The 20,925-nt window shown below is 41.1% G+C and overlaps 1 protein-coding gene across 1 annotated transcript; it reads left to right on the top strand.

The window, feature by feature from the left end:
• Positions 1 to 249: 249 nt before the first annotated feature.
• gucy1b2 (guanylate cyclase 1, soluble, beta 2) lies at positions 250 to 18,894 on the top strand. The gene is made up of 17 exons (XM_070855340.1): positions 250 to 261; positions 971 to 1,044; positions 1,167 to 1,261; positions 3,377 to 3,537; positions 5,737 to 5,836; positions 6,457 to 6,626; positions 6,712 to 6,808; positions 7,601 to 7,704; positions 7,875 to 7,976; positions 9,821 to 9,914; positions 10,260 to 10,456; positions 12,153 to 12,276; positions 12,354 to 12,502; positions 15,723 to 15,869; positions 17,261 to 17,419; positions 17,967 to 18,141; positions 18,695 to 18,894. Exons 1-17 carry the CDS (start codon positions 250 to 252, stop codon positions 18,892 to 18,894), a joined length of 2,160 nt encoding a protein of 719 aa, XP_070711441.1.
• Positions 18,895 to 20,925: the final 2,031 nt, after the last annotated feature.

Genomic DNA, 20,925 nt, shown 5'->3' with positions numbered 1-20,925 from the left:
TTCCTGTTATACTAAGTCATTATGCTACATATCTTGATCAGTTCATACTAGATGAACTAGATCATCTAATTTGTATCAATACATTTTATTTACATTCTGTGATTTCTCAATATTTGATACCACAGTGTCTGTATATGATGTTTCTACCTCCACATAAGAAGTAGAGAAGCAGGTGGACAGAGGCAAGCTGGGAAAGGGGGTGGGAATCTGGCTCTCTATGGACATCTGTGGACATGTCAGGTGGAGAGAATGGGTGTAGAGGTGAGAGAGACTGAGAGGGAGACAGAGAGAGAGAGAGAAAGAGTCCATTCTTCAGTAGGATAACATCAAACACAGACATGGTGAGTGTTTCCTCCTATTTTGATGGATCACTTTGTCCAACAAACCCTGGTGAAAAATTTCAAAGATGTAATGTTGCCAATAATTATGGATACTGCAAAAATGAATTTTTGAGGGGTTTTTTTTATGGTCAAAGGAATACATTAATGCAACCATATTTTTTGTTATTGATCTTTATTGGTGGTGGTACAAATATGAAATGCAAACCTACTCTTCTCTCCGCTGAAACTGCTCAGAGCAGAGGAATCTTACAACCAGACACAGCCACCCTGACTTCTGCTCACTCAGTCACCTTTTTATTAGAGAGCCGTATACAATATCAAACAAAAATGTTATGATCTGATGTATTCAACTTGATTGATATGTTTTGTAGTTCATTTTATAGTTTGGTATTCTTGCGTTTTGGCAATTTGCAAATAATTGTACATTTGTGTAGATAACTAATGCACTTAACTTAAAACTATATGTGAGCATTAGTAAGGGACATTTCATCTAAATTCCTACAGGACTTATCCACTGTGACCTGTGTATGTATTTTGTGCAGACAATGCAATGAAAGGACATGCACACTGAATTGATTTGTCAATTTGTAGCACTGAATTAGAACAATTAGTGTTTGTGCTCTTCGCAGTACGGGTTCATCAACAGCTGCCTGCAGTCTTTGGTGGTGGAGAGGTTCGGCCAGGAGACCTGGGAAAAGCTCAGGTGTCGGCACATATATGCATATATAATATGGTGGACAGCATAGGATATTAGAATTGAGATAATGATTGCAATGATGTTGACAACTTGATGTGCAAATGTAATAAATCATGGGTCGTGTACAGCTCTTTACCAGGAGTCCAGGATACTTTCATGACATATACAATCTACGATGATATCCTAACCCTCAGCCTGGTGCAGGAGGCCTGTTCACTACTGGGTAAGAATGCTAAATCTTTTAGAAGCTACTGTATCGTCATTAATTTTGTTGATAGGCTTTCATTGATGTAATTATTGTAATAATATACATATTGGTTCCCTGTTGTTAAATAAGTATATCATGTTTACTGTAAATAATATTTTGCACTAAAACATAAATGTGTGTGTGCAAAAGTGATACCTCAAGTGTTAACGATGTCCCTCATGAAATCCAACAGGTTACACCCTGTAGATGTTTATATCGTATGTGCATGTGATGAGTCAAGTGTTAACAACGTCCCTCGTGAAGTACAACAGGTTCCACCCTGTAGATGTTTATAGAACTGGAAATAGATGCTAAAAATGTTGGAAAAAAAAGCACCCTGCTCAAAAGAATTAAGGGAACACTTCATCATCAAAGCATAACAGCAAGTAAATTAAACCTCGGGGATATCAGTCTGTCCAGTTTCACCTGTTTTGGTGCCAATGAAAGTGACAACGATGCACTGAAGAGGCAAGACAACCCTCCCAAAGGGAATGGTTTTACAGGTGGTGGCCGACTGATTCTTCTCTAGTTTTGTGTTTGCTAGTGTCCTTGTCACTACTGGTAGCATGAGGCCGTACCTGCAGCCCATTCAGGCTGCACAGGTAGTCCAGCTCCTCCAGGAAGGCACATCTGTACGTGATGTCGCCAGAAGGTTTTCAGCACAGTCTCAAGAGCACGGAGGAGGTACCAGAAGACGGGCCGTTACACGAGGAGAGCTGGACAGGGTTGTAGAAGGACATCAACAGCAGCAGGACCAGTATCTGCTCCTTTGTGTGAGGAGGAACAGGAGGAGCACAGCCAGAGCCCTACAGAATGACCTCCAGCAGGCTACTGGTGTGCATGTTTCTGACCAAGCTGCCAGAAACAGACTCCATGAGGTGGCATGAGGGCCCGACGTCCTCTAGTGGGACCTGTGCTCACATCCCAGCACCGTCCAGCTCGACTGGCATTCACCAGAGAACACCAGAATTGGCAGGTCCACCACTGGTGCCTCGTTCTCCTCACAGATGAGAGCAGGTTCACACTGAGCACATGTGACAGACATGAAAGAGTCTGGAGATGCTGTGGTGATCGTTGCACTTACGCTGGGTTCCTCCTGGTGCAGGACAATGCCCGGCCTCATGTGGCCAGAATGTGGAGGCAGTTCCTCAATGACGAATGCATTGATGCCCTCATGTTCCCCAGACCTGAATCCAACCAAGAACCTCTGGGACGTTATGTATCTGTGCATCCAATGCCGCCAAGTAGCGCCACAGACTGACCAGGAGCTCACTGATGCCCTCATCCAGGTCTGGGAGGAGATCCCCCAGGACACCATCCACTATCTCACCAGGAGCCCAGGCGTTGTTGGGAGTGCATACAGGCACATACAGGTCATACACACTGCTGAGTTGTGACTCAGCAGTGTGTATGACCCCCCACGTAACTCATAATGTGTTATGAGTTGCTGTGATGAAATTCATGCAAGTTGGATCAGCCTGTGATTTCAATTTCTTACTTTGTTTTTCGGTGTGATTTTGAATCCAGCCCTCAGGCGGTTGGTGATTTTGGTTTCTATCGACCGTCGTTACGTCATTTTGCTCTCAATGAATTATACACAATGTACAGTTGAGATTTTGAACTTGAATATTTAGTTCACTGAAGATCCGATTTGTGATTTAAGCGTTCCCTTTATGTTTTTATAATAATGTAATAATAATTACACAGTATGGTAGGAAAGCAGTTACTTCTTATAGTCCGGATAGTGAATACAGGAACAGCTGCAAAATGTTTTACACATGACAAGTGAATTATTTATTGATACAAGTATAGATCATACTTGGCAGGTATATGGATACATTATGAAACAGTGAGCCCCCGGGCACGAATGTATGAAACATAATAAGAATTGTTTATTCGGGGCATGTCAACATTCTACTAAGCTCTTCTCAAGGGTCTGATTATCCACACTGTATATACATTTGGGAATATGCTGTAATTGAATATCTACTTGCTGTCGGTTCTGTAATAAGATAAAGAGGTGTGTGCTGGATTTGGATATAATACCTACACAGTTCTGTGACAGTGTCCCTGTGTGTTTTCATGTTCCAGATGTCCCTGCTGATGCATTTCTGAAGCTTTTTGGCCAACATTTCTTCATGTTTTGTAAGCAAGCGGGTTATGACACCATGATGAGGACACTGGGAGGAAATCTTGTTGAATTTATTGGAAATCTGGATGCTCTCCACAGTTACCTGGCACTGTCCTATCAGGTAAGCCCGTGTGCGTTATTTTATATACTTTGTTTAGTCTTTGTAATTTTCTGCTTTATGACCATTATTGTTATTATCACTATTCATCATTGCCCCTGTTGGGAAAGAGATGTGAAGCGGCAGAAAGGGAGAATAAAAATGCTTTTTTTTATCAGCCTAAACAAAGAAGAATGGTAAGATTGCCAAGCAAGACAGGAAGATATAGTATATTATGAATCACATCTCTGAAAAATAAGCTCAACAGATGTGGATTTGAGAACTTAAGCCCACATCCAGTCTGGCCCTGATATATTAAGAATGCACGTAAAGATCTGTGAATTATGCAAGGCAAAAAAAAGTAGTTAAGTGATATCAAGTTAGTTCAAGGACATTTGACCTCTAAGCTGGGCCACGTAAGGTGCCTATAATCAATATTCTTTTAATACTGTAGAATCTTAAAAACAACAATGTCAAACAAATTGACAATGTGAAAGGAGTCACATGAAGTGATCAACCTACAGAGAGTTATCACCTCAATCTGCAGCTCACCTCAGCTTTATCGAGCTTTATAGCAACTCCCATGTCTCGCTGTATCTCATAACGTCACTGATGTGAAAGTGCTCTGTAACTCCTGTGTGACTGAGCTCATCACTTCAGTCTGATTTCTGAATGACTTGCGTCTTACAGGGTGGATGTAGTTTTATGGGAGTTGCTCAACATCATGCGCAGCTCTACAAATACAGTATCCACATCAATCATACTTTATATATCCTGCCTCCTGCAAATGACCAAGGGTCACTACTAGCAAATCAGCTTGAGCCTGAGTATTCTACACGCTGGCACTCACAATGTCTGGTGGAGAATGAGCAGAATCATCACGGTGTCCTGCGTGTTGCCCGCAATCTCGCAGATTTCATACACTTTTAATGTCCAGAAATTTGAGAGAATTTATGAACAAACTGATATTTGATGAGAATGGGCAGGAGACTTAGACTGGAGGTCCAGGAAGTGGAGCAGGGTAGGACAAAGAAACTGGCCAAGCAGAATGGGCTGAACCAATGCTGTTTCCTACCAAGGAGGCAGAGTGAGAAACATATTACCAAAAGCACAAATTGAGAACCATAGCCGTGGATATCCAGTAACCTCTGAACTATGTGTAGACAGGCTGGTCATCAGTCATCCTAGGAGGAGGAGGAGGTGGAGAAATGGGGAGACAGAGAGCAGATACGTGGATGACCGCACACAGGCTTAATTTAGGAGAAAATAAAAGATAGGATGGATTGCAGTGAGGCAGGAAGCTAAAGACAAACTGCACAGGGGTTAATATAATCGATCTCAAAAGGACCAACAAAGCAGGGAGACAACTTGACCTGTCTGATTTGATGGCACAGGGTAGATGTGCCAAGGAAAAGAATAGCTTCTGGCTATCTTGTGCCCATAGCCAGTATGGCTAACATGGTATGGAATTTTATTTCCACATATGGACTTTGCAAATGCCCCCACACACAATCTCTCATAAGGTAGTGAAGACCTTCTCAGCACGCTTAGTGGGAGACACAACTGTGCTCAACAATAGCCTCATTGGATGTGCAGTGGGTCTCCACTTCCACACTAGTACACAATCCTTTACAAAATAAACTACAGGAAGCTAGATCAACTCTTGTGTCTCCTGTGCCTTTCCCATCATCATGTCAAAGCTGGTGACACTGGTTCTGAGCTCAAGTGGATCTTGTAGTGTTGTGCTTTGGTACCTTGCCTCTCATGGAGAAGATAATTAATAATGAATAAATGAAAAAACAGTAGAAACTCTGCTCATCTTCCATCTAAAACTGAAAACTCACTTGTTCAGACTGCACCTTGGCACAAAACCCTTTGTTTCTAAATGTAAAACTTGACGTAGCTCAGCTTATTTGATAGATTTAGTGTCCTCGACTGCATGGTTCTTGGAATTTTTGGGTTGCACCCACATGCATATATTGAAAGTCACTTTGGACAAAAGCACCGGTTACATACATGAAAGATGTTCTTTTTTATCTCCAGCATAAACAAAGTGTTCCACTTTTAGACCTCTTAAATATCTACTGTGTGGGGACACCACTGCTATGTGCCTTAGTTAAAAGCAGGAATGTTATAAAGGAGGATGTTTCTTCAGTTCTGTTGTTACTGCTTTTTTTTTTTTAAAACTCAAACTGAATCTGACTAATATCTCCTGTTTTTAAGGAAATGAACGCTCCATCTTTTCGAGTGGAGATAACGGATGATGGGAGGATGCTGCTTCACTACTATTCTGACAGGAAGGGCTTGTACCATATTGTGCCTGGTAAGACCAACCGCACTGATTGACTCCCTACATCTGCTGCATTCGACCTGATGTTACATGTTTCACATTCTTTTCTAACCTATTAGTTTGGTGAGTAGTTTTGTTTCTGTTTTTGAGTTTTCCTTGATGTGGAGACAAAAAATGAATCCATCTTAGAAAACAGTAGAGCAGGCGTCCATTGATTGATATTTGTTGCCGTGCATGTCTGTTTCTCTTTCTCTCTCTCAACCCAGTCGGTTGAGGCAGGTGGATGACCACCTCTGAGCAAGGTCCAGGTTTGAGGATTCTGCCCGTTAAAGGGGAGTTTGTCCTCGCCACTGCTGCCAAGTGCTTGCTCATGTTATGTGTACAGTCAAAAATGCCTATCATCGTACAATAACACAGTGACATAAGGCCAAATCTACTATAGATTTATAGACTTCTAGCAGAATTTGCTGGAGTTACATTTTAACAGCCATGTGGATGCCTCTGAACAAAACTTTCACATGCATACACATGCTGATTTCATCCTTTAGAAGGCTGCTATTGAATCATTGACCACACACTGACCTTACATTCCTGCCTCTCCATCACACATCCAGAACCCCTCTTCATCCATCTAGTTGTCCTTGTGTCTGCAGGTATTATGGAGGCAGTCGCCGAAGAGTTTTTTGATTGCAAAGTAACCATGGTGGTTCTCAATCAATCAGAGGAGGATGAGCGGACAGGGAAGAAGGAACATGTTGTGTTTCTGGTCAAGCAGACCAACCAAGATAGCAAGGCAAGACACCAGTACTCTTGTCAGAGACAGGTTGGGAGTCCACATGTGCATATTCTGTTTATATATCTGTAAATGATCTGTGTTTCTTACCTGTGCACTGTCTGATTATCCTCAGGAGGTATTACTCAGAGCAATGAGGGACAGGTGTGTGTCCCTGGGTGGAAAAAAAGGCGGCTGGGACCTGATCAGGGCTGCGGTTCTCTCCGAAAAAGGTAACTGTAAAACTGTAAATAAGTTTTTACTTCAAAGATTTTGAAAACCTGTGCAATAGCAAAAATAATATCAATTACTTTATTTATATGGCATAAGCATTCAAAACAAAGCTACATCACAGAAAGGAACACAAACAGCAAAAAAGAGAAAAAAAACACGAAACAAAGTAGAATTTTTTTTCTAAATGTTGAACTACTAAGTCAGTTCATTAATAGTAAAGAAAAGTTTTAAAAGTGTAGTGTTTGCACTGCATGCTGCATCATTTTCTGTGAACCCACGTTGAGATACTCAATGTTAATCCGGCATAAAAATTATAGACTTCGCCACTAATAATAAAAACTACTGTAGAGATGAATGTAAATACTAAATGGCAACTGCAGAAAAAGTGGTGAACATAAAAAAACATTTAAAAAACACTGTTTGATTTCATCGAAATCTTAAGGACTATCAGGTTAATGTGAGCACTGGCTAATCTACACTATACACCCTTTTCAGGACGTATGGATAATAGATAGAGGGGTGTCATACAGTAATTAAACTGAATAAAGTACAGCCACAATCTAACATCATTAACAGTATTAACACATTAATGAGCTGTAAACTTACATTTATGCTTATACTAAGTTATAATATATATATATAACTTATAACTTAGTCTGTTGAAGAACCAATGCCGTAGCACAAGCAAACACAACACAGGTGATCCTGTTGTCATCTCGTGTCAGTCAGTCATGTTTGAAGAGTAGCTTCTCCAACACTGATGAAATGGGTTTGTATGATTTACTTTCCAGGCAGCTCCCAGAGCACCTTCAGTCCATGTTACCCGAACAAGCTGTGGATGGAAGAGAAAGCTTTCTGCAATGCTTTTCCCTTCCATATTGTCTTCGATGAAGATGTAAGGAACAATGTATATTTGTACTTTAACAGCTCCATTAGAGTATGGGACCATTCTCGGGCACACTTACTGATATCTTTACTTTGGCCCAAACGCACGTTGTTGAATCCTGATACCGTGTGGTTATGCCACGTATCTGCCTTTCTCTGTTTCTGGTCTCTGTGTATCAGCTGAAGGTAAGGCAGACGGGGGTGAACATACAAAAGTTTGTTCCAGGTCTCCAGGCCGCAGATGCTACATTGGACCAGTACTTCATCATTATACACCCACAGGTAAAACTCACTCATAGAGTCGATGTAAAATGTAGTAAAAGAGTTGTGAGACTGTGTGAAATGTAGCAGTGTGAGCAGAGAAGAGCACAGGATACTGCACTAATGAGCGGAAACACAGGAACCTTACCCCAAACAAGTGTTGCTGGAATGTTGACCTTTTTCCCTCATCCGCACATTGGAAGTAGGTGAAGGTTAAGAATGTGCCCTCTCAGATGGTATTGATGTTTGATCTGGCCCTTGGACCACACTGTAACTTTATCCAACAGCTTTTTTGTAATCAAACATAATTAACAAATTTCAAACACAATTCGTTTTTTATGTCTTCATGCATAAGACGGCCTGATATTTCAAAAGGTCGACAACTTGTTTAGTCTGTTTAAGGTTTCATTGAAACTAACTTGACTAAAGTGGTCCAATCTTGCTTTGCCCAACTTACACAACTCACTAATATCAGGTCATCCCTATGGCCTGCAGGCTTAGAAGAGGTCATCCATGCTTTCATCTCTTCCAGACTTAACTGTTGAAACACACTTTATTTTGGAATCCATAGACATCATTTGATACAAGGGCCAGGCTTTTAACACATACTAAGAGAAGTGACCACATCACACCATCTCCAATTTAACACAAAATGTCACTTTTAATGACAGTCTCCAGATTATTCCACCTCCAGAATAGAATCCATCATAAGAGCTCTCATTTGCAAATCAGGTGTCGTCTCAAGTACACCAACTACAACTAATCAAGTTCTCATCACTAATCTGGACTGGCAAGGGGTTTGTTCACAGTGACATTTGGTTGTGTGTTAAAAATAAGTCAGGAGAATTGTCCAGAAATGTAAGATAGGAGATCATTGCCTTGCACAAACAAGGAAAAGGATACAAAAAGATAGCAAAGGCACTGAATGATACTGTTGGAGGCATAGTTCGCAAGTTGAAAGCTAAAGGAACACTGGCTGCACCACCTGGATGTGGCAGGAAGAGGAAACTATGAACGGCTGCCAACAGATTTCTGACGAGGCAGGAGGACAAAAACCCTCGAGTGACTACAAAAGACCTGCAGCAAGACTTGGTGGTCAGACTTCACTGCTAAGAATTAAAACTACTTTATGGAGAGGTTATTTCTGAGTGCCAACTCAACTCAAGTGCAGTGCAATATAGTGGCGAGCAGTAGTAACATTAAACCAGTCGTCATGGGCACCTAGTTATAGTTACAAGGGGAGGCATGGCAGGAACATTTTCATTTAATCATACCTGAAAATGCCATTTTGTACAATATAGATTCTTCAGTCATGATCAGTAAAGCTGCTCTTTCAGTATAAAGCTGAGTTTATACTGCACCAAAAAATATTAGTTTTTCATTTGGTTCTGTTCTAGTTTTAGCAATGAGTGACCAATTAAAAGTCGTCTCAAAGTGTATGTATTACATATATTTCATAGTTTGTCAGAAAGAAATGCAAAGCTATCTAACTTGTGGACATTTTCGGCTCAAAACCACGCGGTTTGTGACCTGATTCAGAAAAATAAAATATCAATAACGCCACTGTACAGTAATGCAGGAGTCGAATCGAAAGGGCAATTCCAGATGTCCGAGTTTATATGAGAAAACAGTTTCAGTAAGAACAGAAAATCAAATTTTAGATTCACATACTACATATGACAGACTAATAGAACTAATTTAAATCCAAACTAGCTAAAATATTTAAAAACGGCAAAGGTGTCTGATCAAAAAGTGGGGGTGCAAGAAGACACTTTTGCTCCCCCAGGTCTAAAAGTGCTGCTCTATCTGCTCCATCGCTCGGGTGCCTGTGCCAGTATTGTGCAGCTTCTATCTCTCTCCTCCAGGTGACTTTTACCATTGAGAGCATGAGGAAATTCATCAACAGCCAATTTGTCTTGAAGAGCTACAAAGACAAACACAGCAAGCTCAAACTTAGAGGTGGGTTCCAATAAACAGCACCACGATACATTTTTATTATCATACAACCTTGATATTGTTGGGGGCATTACATAGCACTCAAAAGAAGAGAAATTCATTACAGGGCCAGAACAGAGAAGAGTGCTGAACCAAATTCGGGGGATGCTTAACATTGTGTGATAGAGGTAGCTCATTGCAACCTTCTGTCATACAGGAAACTATGAGGATTAAGTAAGTGAGTCAGTGACAGCAGAGGAAAAAATGAAAAATGAGCAGGGCTGATGGTAACCAAGAGCAGTCTTGACAGTTCAACAACATAAGACTACATTCTCCTCTTAGGTTGACCTATAATTAATCTATCTGTAGGTCAGATGTTGTGGATGGAGTCTCTCGGCTGTATGCTGTACCTGTGTTCTCCGAAGTTACGAAGCCTTCAGGAGCTTCAAGATGTTGGCCTCCACCTGGCTGACCTGGCCCAGCATGATGTCACCAGAGACCTGGTCCTGCTCAATCAGCAACGTCTTGCTGAAATGGAGCTCACCAATCAGCTGGAGAGGAAAAAAGTAGGAAGGCGGCTTTTTAACTGTGTGTGCTGTAGTTTTCATGTGAACATTATATGTGTGTATTTAGTTCTACATTAAATTAGAACACATCACAGTAATGTATCCTCAAGGAAAATATATGGTTTGGGATATTGGGGTGTATGAATGTTGTTGAACATTGCACATGAAGGTGTAAAACGAGTGACCATGGGCATTCTGTTGCGCTCCCATAGGCATGATGAGTGAATGTTTTGAACCAGCCACTGATATATTAGCCAGACCGTTTGAAGAGAAAGGAGCAACCTACTCCGCTGAATCCCTTTTTCAGCTTCCAAAGATAGAATAATGGCCTTTTGATTGGGGCCTGTGGTGCTCAAACCACTTATGCAAAGGTGGATAATGGAGTGTTGTGGTTGGAGTCAGTGTGGCTTAAACAGACAGAATGCTACAATAGCACTCAGGTGATGTTCAACTGTTGCTTTTGATGTAGATTTCCAGTTACATGGTTTTGTTAAATTTATAGCCTCAATTCCTTCCTGCAAGAAGAAACGCTACCGCAGGTCATTTCTCCCATCAGCCATCAGACTCTTTAACACCAGCATCACTGGCTGATGTTAATACACTGTTTTCCATCTATGTCATTCCATTCCTGTCCATACCTGTACATTTCTGAACCAAAGTGTAAATATCCCATAGTGTAAATATTTATTTCATCACAGCCATATATTTATATTTATATTTATATTTATTTTGCTATTTTTTCTTTTACTATTGCTTCTTTTCACTCTCCCTGTTCTATTGTTGCTGCTGTAACATGAGAATTTCCCCCTATGGGGGATCAAATCAAGAAAAGTCTAAGTCTAAGTCTATATCACTGGGCACCTTCCTAACTGCTGCGATGATGCCACACTGACATTTAGACAGAATAGCATTCATTTTTGAATGATCTTTTAAGGAAAGAGTAAGAACTGCTGTTATCAAGATTACATGGATCAACACAATCCAAACACAAAATCAGCTCGAAAGAAGAGGTCGGTTTCTAAATCTTAGGAATTTAATCACAGGAAAAAGTAAAATTAAAGATCTGCAGATCCAGTATCTCAAAAATGACATTTAAGTTTTAAATTTAACTTTCAATCTGAAAAAACAGTGACAATATTTCCCTCAGTTCACCAACACAAGCAGCACTTGAACAGGTTGCTATTTTTCTGATCTTGACATTTGCTTTGGTCGGTCTGTGTGGTATTTCGGTGTCTAGCACCAAGTGCACCATGTGCAGGTGGAGGATCATTCAAATGGTAAATGGTCTGTATTTGTACAGCGTGTAGCCTTTCTAGTCATTTCGACTACTTAAAGCGCGCACTCAAGGAGCAAGTTGGGGTTCCCAAGGACACTTGGACATGCTGAGGAGGCTGACCTTCCAATTGAAGGACAACCCACAGCCGCAAAGCAAGTTGTTGGTATTTTGGTGGAACATGTTGCTGTACACATACAATATACATGTTTCTGATTGTGTTTTTCAATCATCATTGTTCACTTTGTTTAAAAAAAACCTTGTACCATCTGCCGTAGCCTGCAGATTTATGGTGCTGTGCTTCACTGTGATTGGCACAGCTATTCCAGAGGTCAGACACAGTGACAAGATGGCGGGGAGTGTAATAATAATTGCAACACTCTGAGTCTATATAATTTATTGTGTATGTGTGTCTGTCTGTAGGAGGAACTGAGAATCCTGTCACGGCACCTGGAAGCTGAAAAAGAGAAGTCAGAGACTCTGCTGTATGCCATGCTGCCTCGCCACATAGCCAATCAGCTTAAAGATGGGAGGAGCGTAAAAGCAGGTCAGTGTGCCCATCGAACCAGCCGACTGTCTGTACATATCTGTCTGTCGCTCTGTCAAAGTGTCTGTCTTTTACAGGGGAGTTTGAGGTGTGCACTATTTTGTTCAGTGATGTGGTAACCTTCACAAACATCTGTGCTGCCTGTGAGCCCATTGATGTTGTGCACATGCTCAACTCCATGTACTCCAGGTTCGACCGCCTCACCAGTGTACACGACATCTACAAGGTATTATTATCCCACCTGTGTTAGGATGGATGTTCTTGTGGCCGAAATGATTACTTAGTTACATAGTTCTTACATAGTTTCTATATTTTTTCCATGTTTGTAAGGGGTTCTACCCCACTATGCAAAGTAGACTTAACATAATTAAGACATTTCCAATGTCTAGGAGGCATTGGCAAGCAATAATTCTTACAAGATCAACACCTATTTGGCTACAACTTTTGATTTCTTGTAGCCTCTGCAAAAAAAATCCCTGCTGATTTACCTGTGGAGTAGTTCTTCAGGCAAATTACAACAATTGTATTTGTCTGTTCTGCTTCTGTTGGTGTAACTTGGTGGAGATTATATGTGATGCATACTGCAGATGGCAGATGGTTGTGATTGCATTAAAAAGGTTAAAGGATAACTCGTGTACTTTTAAACCTGTGCCCTATTTTTTACATATTTTGAGTTTGAAATGACTGGTTCATCTGCATCCCGATTTTGAGTTCCCGCTCTGTATGGAGCAGCTTGTAGTGTCCAACTTGTCCAACTGTGAAGTACAGGTACAGGTAATCAGTAAAATTGGCAGTGAAGGCCCATTTCAGAGCTAGGAACACTTATTTGTGTGCAAGATATTCAGCCTCACTTTTTTATCAGTCTGCTGTTTCTACAGGCGATACCTCTCATCTGTTCATCTTGTTCTTTGTTCCACACCAAGCCCTTTCATACTGGCATCCAAGCGTAGGATGTATGGGAGTTTGGGGTTTGCAAACCCCAAGACAAGGGCTGTAGTGAGCTTGTTAATGATCTCATCAAAGGCTCTCTGACATACTGAGGCTCACCTTTCTCCAGACGATTTCTTCGGATGGAAGTATTGGGTACTCTTCTCCTTCTCTCCTCTGCTGTGTTTCCAGAGAGAGGGATGCCATGCCGTAAGATCATTGAGGGCCTTGAATAATGGAATAATCCTTTGTAAATAAATGGTCTGTAGTATCAAGAAAACCCGAGGAAATGTCCTCGGTGCATTGGTTATGCCCCTTGGCATGCTATTGAACTCCCAAAATTCAAGGAGGCAGACAAATACAGTCTTCTTTCTGGTTATAGCCAGATTTTACGTCAAGGACTGAGAATCCTTTTGAGCCAGTCAACACTTCACCTCACTTAAGACTCTGATGGGGCCTCCACTTCGACCCGTTTCTCAGCATGAGCCCTACTAACACGCTCATCAAGGATGACTACTACTTCAGGGACATTAAAATGGGAAATGGTCTGCATGGCGCCTTTCTAGTAATTTCAACTACTCAAAGCACTTTTACGACCCATCGGAGCTTGGGATCGAACCACCAACCTTCTGATTGAGGGACGACACATTCTACCTCTGAGCCATAGCTGCCCCTTTACTTTGCATCTTCACACTAGAGCACCAGTTTCTGTCATTGTCTTACCCTACCTAGCTGGAAAGGGATGACTGATGGAATTGGTGGAATTCTTTCCAAAAGGTCATCCAGGGACTTCATGCAATGATGAGGTAAGTGCCTCTCGTATAATGATAGTGGAACAGTGGTTACTTGAGACCCCGTGTCTAGAACTTCTTTGCCCTCAATAGTGACTTGAGCGGTACATTTTGTTCCTAGTGGACCTGGTGGCAGTCCAAGGGGTGCTATTTTGGCAGTAGCACACTTGCTGCTTACTCTCTCTTGGGTTTTCTAGGGTGCTTACTTTGTCTCCCAGTCCCTGTTTGCCCTACAACACATGCTGCTAGCAGTTCAGTACTCATTCTGATGCCACAATGGTTGGTGTACAGAGGGTACACTTTTTTGCAAGAGTTCTTTTTTAACTTTGCATTTGTCGGTGAGGTGGTCTACTTGGTAGGTACCTCAGCTCTACTCCTCTACCCACATCATCACTTTCATCTGCACTGTAAGGTCTTAAGTCCTTGGCAATAACACGGCTATAGTAATGTGATTACCTTGGACCTCACAGAGTGGCTTTAGTTGTGGCTGGATGATGATTTTAAGACCCGCATCTTTGTCTTGCATGTTCTTGGCATCCACGGATACCTTCTCAACTGCATAGGTGCCATTTCAACAGGTGAGCTTTGCCTGTCTTGCCCAGTGCTGCTCTGGTTCTGGACCCGCTGCTTCACCGAGCTCTGCTCCTGCTGCAGTCCTCACAGCACCACGAGCTCCCACTGAACTGTCCTCTGTGAGTGTGAGCTCTCCTTTCTTGCTTCGCCCACCGGCTAGCCTATCTGGAGTCCTGGGGCATCCTCCAAACACAAAGAGACTCTGAACCAGGTTGTTATTCTGGACTTGCATTCATGTGCTTGCCAAGCGTAATAAAATTCACTTTGAGCTTTTGAGGACGTACTGTGTGCTGCATTTGGGTCCTAAACACTCCTGTTACAATATTTAGCGGCAAAGTCCCAAATGACTGATTCATGTTATATGCACTTCTAGAAATGGCTTGCAGTTCTTCGAGATACCCCTTGGTGGCACAACTACTGGCATTAAGAGTGCACACACTATCTAAGTCACTCAGCTGGACATCTAAGTCAGCTGAGCTCTAGTGACAGTAACTGTCTTAGTGTGTGCAGAGCACAGCTATATGTATACATTACGATTCTCTTCCCTATTTCGCTGTGTACAACAGCTGCTTCTTGATCAGTCTTCTGACAGACAGGAACTTCTCCACTCATACAGCTTGTATCGTCGAAAAGAAAGCAAAAATATTGAGTTCTCCAGCATAATTCTATCTCCACAGCAATCCAACGTGCATCTGACTCTGATCTCGTCCACTCAGGAGAGGGGAGGGTCTTCACAAGGAAATGATCATCAGGATTTAGCGTGAAATCATCAAGGCCCGTTTACTTCCATAGAAATGAGAGACATTTCCATATTAAAGATCCACAGTTTGTTTTATAGCATGGTGCCGTTTTCAACAACAATCAACTCCTAATTTATTCCTTTATGGAAAATATCGGATTCAGAATTTTATTTACTGCTAACTCCTAATTTAACACAGTTTCATAGTTGAGGCCTATCGACAAGGGTTACACACTGGACCAACTCCATTTTTTTAATATCTACTAGTAATTTGATCCCAAAATAAGTAAAACCAGGGCCCAGGTTTAAAACTAAGATTTCCCATAACCTCTTTACTACAAGTTTGTACATTTGTATTTCAAATTGCTCAATCAAGGACGGCATGAGATTCTTTTGGATTTATTGGTTTCTTAAAGGTTGAGACTATTGGTGATGCATACATGGTGGTGGGAGGCGTTCCAGTTGCTACAGTAACCCACGCTCACAGAGTGTCAAACTTTGCTTTGGGTATGAGGATAGCAGCCAGAGAGGTCACCAACCCTGTAACAGGCAAACCCATACAGGTACGTTTTTCTTTCTTTCTTTTTTCTGTCAGGTAATTTGTAAATTACATTTGTATGCTTAACATTGGTAACTGATATCTTGTCTATGAACGCATAGGCACATAGTTAAAGTTAAAAGTGGGGGTGCATGATTAATGACAAGGGGAGACATAGTATGAATTCATGTAATTAACACCTGAAAATGCCATTTCCTAAAACAGAGTCTTCAATAATGACCAATTAAGCTGCTCTTTCAGTATAAAGCTCAGTTAATATTGCATCATAACACATTAGTTTTTTATTGCGTTTTTTGTTTTCAGCAGTGAGCCACAGACTGTTGTCTCATAGTGACATGATGCAGATATTTCGTGGTTTGACTCAAAACCCAGCTTTTGTTGTGGTCGACCTGGTCCAACATCATGTGCATTTCAGTTTCTAATCCACAATAAACTTGTGATGTATACTAACCAAATCCTAACCCCTTATACACATTATCGGCAGAGCTTCTGTACATCAATGAGGACTCAAACCAAATGTGATTAATAGGTCTGTTTTAATAGGCCTGGAGGGTGAACAGGTCAGTTCACCCTCCAGGACCTCACCTATACTACTTCACCTTTTAACTACTTCACCTGATTTCCTGAAGTCTTTCTAGCAGAAAGTGGACCACTGTTACTTCTAACTGGTCTTGAACGCTCCACTGTAAAGCTAGCACTAATGGGAGAGAGGACTTTCTGTGATTTCCCGTAAAGTAAAAGGCCCTATTGTTTCTGATAAACGCTGACACGCTGAATTACAGCCACAGCGTAATTCATGTCCTGCCTCCTGCAGTATGGCGGTAGGTGATAACTCTCTGACATACAGCCTCCTGTTGTGTGAATAGGTGTGTGGTTGTGGCTGCATGTGTGAATGGCCGACTCCAGCTGTGCTGACCTGATTCTCCGGTAAATGTCCAGAGTGTATATGAGAAAAGGGCTTCAGTAAAGACAGGGAATGTCATTTTTAATTCACATAGGACACGGACAGATTGAACCAATTTTGCACACACACATATATATATGTTCATATACATGAATTCTTCATAATACAGATATTAGCTGAGAAAGTACAGGTTGAAAATACTAAAATGTGTGTGTATATATATATATATATATATATATATATATATATATATATATATATATGTATCACTGAGGCCAATTCATTTACACCAATTTTAGTATTTTCAACCTGTACTTTCTCAGTTAATATCTGTATTATGAAGAGGCAACTAACACATTATCAAAGATTCTACTACACCACAGACAAAATGTTGACCGTAGATAATATCTGTGATCCCGACACATTACACCACAAAATGAGCCCTCTGCCTCAGGATGTACGTTCCGACATGGTGTGTGTGTTTGTTCCAGATCCGCGTGGGTCTCCATACGGGTCCGGTGTTAGCTGGCGTAGTGGGGGAGAAGATGCCTCGGTACTGCCTGTTTGGAGACACCGTTAACACCGCCTCCAGGATGGAGAGTCACGGAGTCCCTGACCACATTCACCTCAGCAATTCCACATATGAGTATGTGTGTGCATGCACGTGTCTCACTCACACTCAGCTACTGAGACCTACAGCAGAGTCAGGACCTTTTAATTAGGACATAAGCACAGATGTGACCACATATCCTATATTTACCTTGGATTCCTCTGTCCGTACTAAATTATCTTTTTGATTCTTCTTCTTTCCCTCCAATTTTAAAACTTATAAACACCAAGCAACTAACCCACTATTGACTTGTGGATGTTAGTAAGTGCATGCAAACACTGTGGGCAGAGAAAGTACTGACAACTGCTGATTCTTAGGACAGATAGGATGGACATCTCCAGTATCTGAAACATGATGTATCACTAATGTAGTAAAGAACATCACAGAGGAAGTGGAAATCAGCTTGTATCTGTTGAGCCTGCATGTATATGGTGTATGGATAGTATATGGATGTATAGGGATTATCCTGCTGTCATTTTATACATTAATATGTGCATGCACGTGACTGAAGTACAAGTACAATGGTAGTTTTAATTGTTCACCCCCCACCCCCCATCCAATCACCTCAACCCAAATCCCTCAGTGAGTTGAAGGACGCAGGGTTCAACATACAAGAGCGCGGGCAGATTGAGGTGAAGGGTAAAGGCCAGATGACCACTTACTTCCTGTTGGGGAACCCGCTGGTGTCAGAAGATGGCATCATGGGAAGAGAGGTCGGGACCTGCCTTTACAGGGAGGACCCTCATGGCCAGAGCGAAACAGGTATTGATCTGACAACATATCAAGTCACACAGGTCAACATGTCTGCTCTGCATCCAGGAAGAGGTTACTCATTAAATAATGCATGCGCTGTGGATGCATTATTAAAAGACGGAGTTGAAGAGCCCTTTTTTTTGTGCGTCTTGACCTTGTTTGTAGTTTGGGTCTGTAAAGGCAGCAGTACAGTGACATCTGCTGGTTTGCAGAATTTAGAAGTTAATACACATGCCAGGTCTACTCTGTGTTTGTGAAGAGTTTGTATTAACTTCATGGGAAATGGTCAGATTATTTTACTTGTATTGCGCCTTTCTAGTCTTTTCAACCACTCAAAGTGTGTTAATTGGGATTTATACCTTATCAGTTGATTAAGAGGCAAATGTTCTTCCAAGGTGAGGATCACTTTAGCATATCGTTTAACTGCAAAACTTTCCCAACTGTCAAACTGAATAAAACACTTGTTTGTGACATGGAGGATTTGGAGAGGACAGCATGTCGTGGGTAGATACAATGGTTTATTAAATCCTAAAACTTTCCTTTGAATTTCCTTTTCATGTAGAGCCTGACAAAGAGCCCGATGCGAGAAGTGAGACTAAGCTGAGAGACACATCTTCTGATGGAGTCATTGTCCCGAACCCCGGCCGCTTAGACACAGTCACTCCATTTGCTTGGGACGTTACCGCACCCTATGAGACCAACGAGAACAGCCACAGTACGCCTGCAAGTGATTCCAGCAGCAGGCTCTGTGTCTTACTCTGACTGAGGACTGAGTTTGAGGCCCTTAAGGCAGTCTGTAGTGGGCTCGATTCATTTGTGATTCTAAGGAACAGTAAGAGGAATTACTAATATTATAAATGATTACATTTAAATAATGTTTTTAATCATTCTGAAGGTTTTAAGAAGTTTATAGATATGGATATGCAGATGTTGTGTCATGATAAATGTCACATTCATAGTCTGATATCCTTCATAACACTGAAATGACTTATTGAAGCCTCCATAATGCAGACACATTTAGATCTTCAGTCTGATCCTGCTCATGCTTTGGTAAGTTTTATAAAGTTTAATACCCAGTTACTAACAATTATGAATCATCTATCTTTAACTTTTTTTTTTTTTTTTTGCCCAATAACGGAAAACTTAGGAAATTAGATTAGAATAGGGGACACAAATGAAACTTCCTAATGATAATGATACACAGAAAATGTATAAAAACATTTATTTGTGCATTTTTAATTATATATAAAAATAAAAAGATTTAAACAGAAATAAAGAATAAGAATCAATAAATTAATCAATTAAAATGAAAAGAAAGTTGAGATCCTGTGGCCTTTGTACCATGTAAGGAACTGCAAGAGGCTGTGTCATGTAAGTCTGTAATACACAGGAATAAAAATACACATGCTATTGTAAGATCGGAATGTAAATCAGTTTCTATTAAGAGTTCATTAATGTAATGTTTAAAAGAAGAAATGCATGTTAAAAGGTTGATTGATTAGCGAATAAGAAGCGTGTCATCATGTGAGGCAGAGCAGCAGACGACCAGGACCAGAAGCAGAAGTAGTCAGGAGAGAATCTAGAGTGTCAGAGGAGTGAGGGTGGAGAGCGAGGAACACAATGTTTAAAGGAAGATGATTTAGAGTGATTCAAGTTAAATGTTCTGTCTTCATGTTGTTTGACAAGATTAATCAAACAACGATTCTGTTTTGAAAAGTTGAATCTAGTAAATGAACTGAGGCTGAAAAAGGAAGTTAAACATACAAGTGCGCACACATACACACCAGTATCAATCAACCAGAGAGCCGACACATCTATGCTCACGCTGACACCTACAGGCATTTTAGAGTCACCAGTTAACCTAATCTGCATGGCTGCATTGACCCACTCAACCCACTCAAAAGCATAGGGAGAACATGCAAACTCCACTCAGCAAGGCCCTAAGTTCAAACCACAAATCTGCTCCCCACCCCCCAACCGTGCTGCCTGTTTAACAAATAATCAGCCTGATAATCATCATCAGACTCATTTTATTGCAACATAACATATGGCTAATGTGGATTCTGGTGCCCGTGTTTGCATACAGACTGTAAGAGCCTGGAGAGAGCCCCGCCACCACGTCTGGGAAAGCTTTTTTCAGCATCTCTTCGGTTTCAAAGTGATAGTAATTACATCAATTCTGCGTTTCAGACTTACACACTTGACAATAAAGCTCACCAGCCCTGCTGACAAAGGGGGCAGAGGGCTGACAGATAGAGCACGCTGCTTTATTAGTGTGCAATTTTAGAAATGACTTGAAATGGCACCGAAGCACATGAGTAATGTGAGCGCTCACACACACACACACTCACACGGAGACTCTCTTCACTGTAGTGGGTTGTGTAAGAAGATAATGGCTGAGCCAAAATCAGCCCACTTCAATCCATAATGACATGTGTGTTTGTGTATGTCTGTGTGTGTGTGTGTGTGTGTGTCAGAGGTGAGGTAAGCAGAACATAGAATTTCTTATGCAACACACATACAAACACATCGCTGCTCCCTGCTGCTCACAGCACAAGATACAGAGAGACTATGTCAGATTTGCATTCAATATAAGGGACAGTGGAACATTTAGATACATATATAACATTATTTGTAAGGCTTCAATATCAGAATAGTAAGAAAAATATTATAATGAAGCATTCTATTATTCTGGACTTAGACCAACATACAGAGCCTTCTTTGATCTAAAAAAAAACTAACATACATTAAAAATGCTTGATGAAAACTGGATGCTGTCAAGTATACAACAGC

Source organism: Pempheris klunzingeri, chromosome 24 (assembly GCF_042242105.1).
Source record: "Pempheris klunzingeri isolate RE-2024b chromosome 24, fPemKlu1.hap1, whole genome shotgun sequence".
Lineage (NCBI taxonomy): Eukaryota > Metazoa > Chordata > Actinopteri > Acropomatiformes > Pempheridae > Pempheris > Pempheris klunzingeri.
This window is presented reverse-complemented; position numbering and strand designations above follow the sequence as displayed.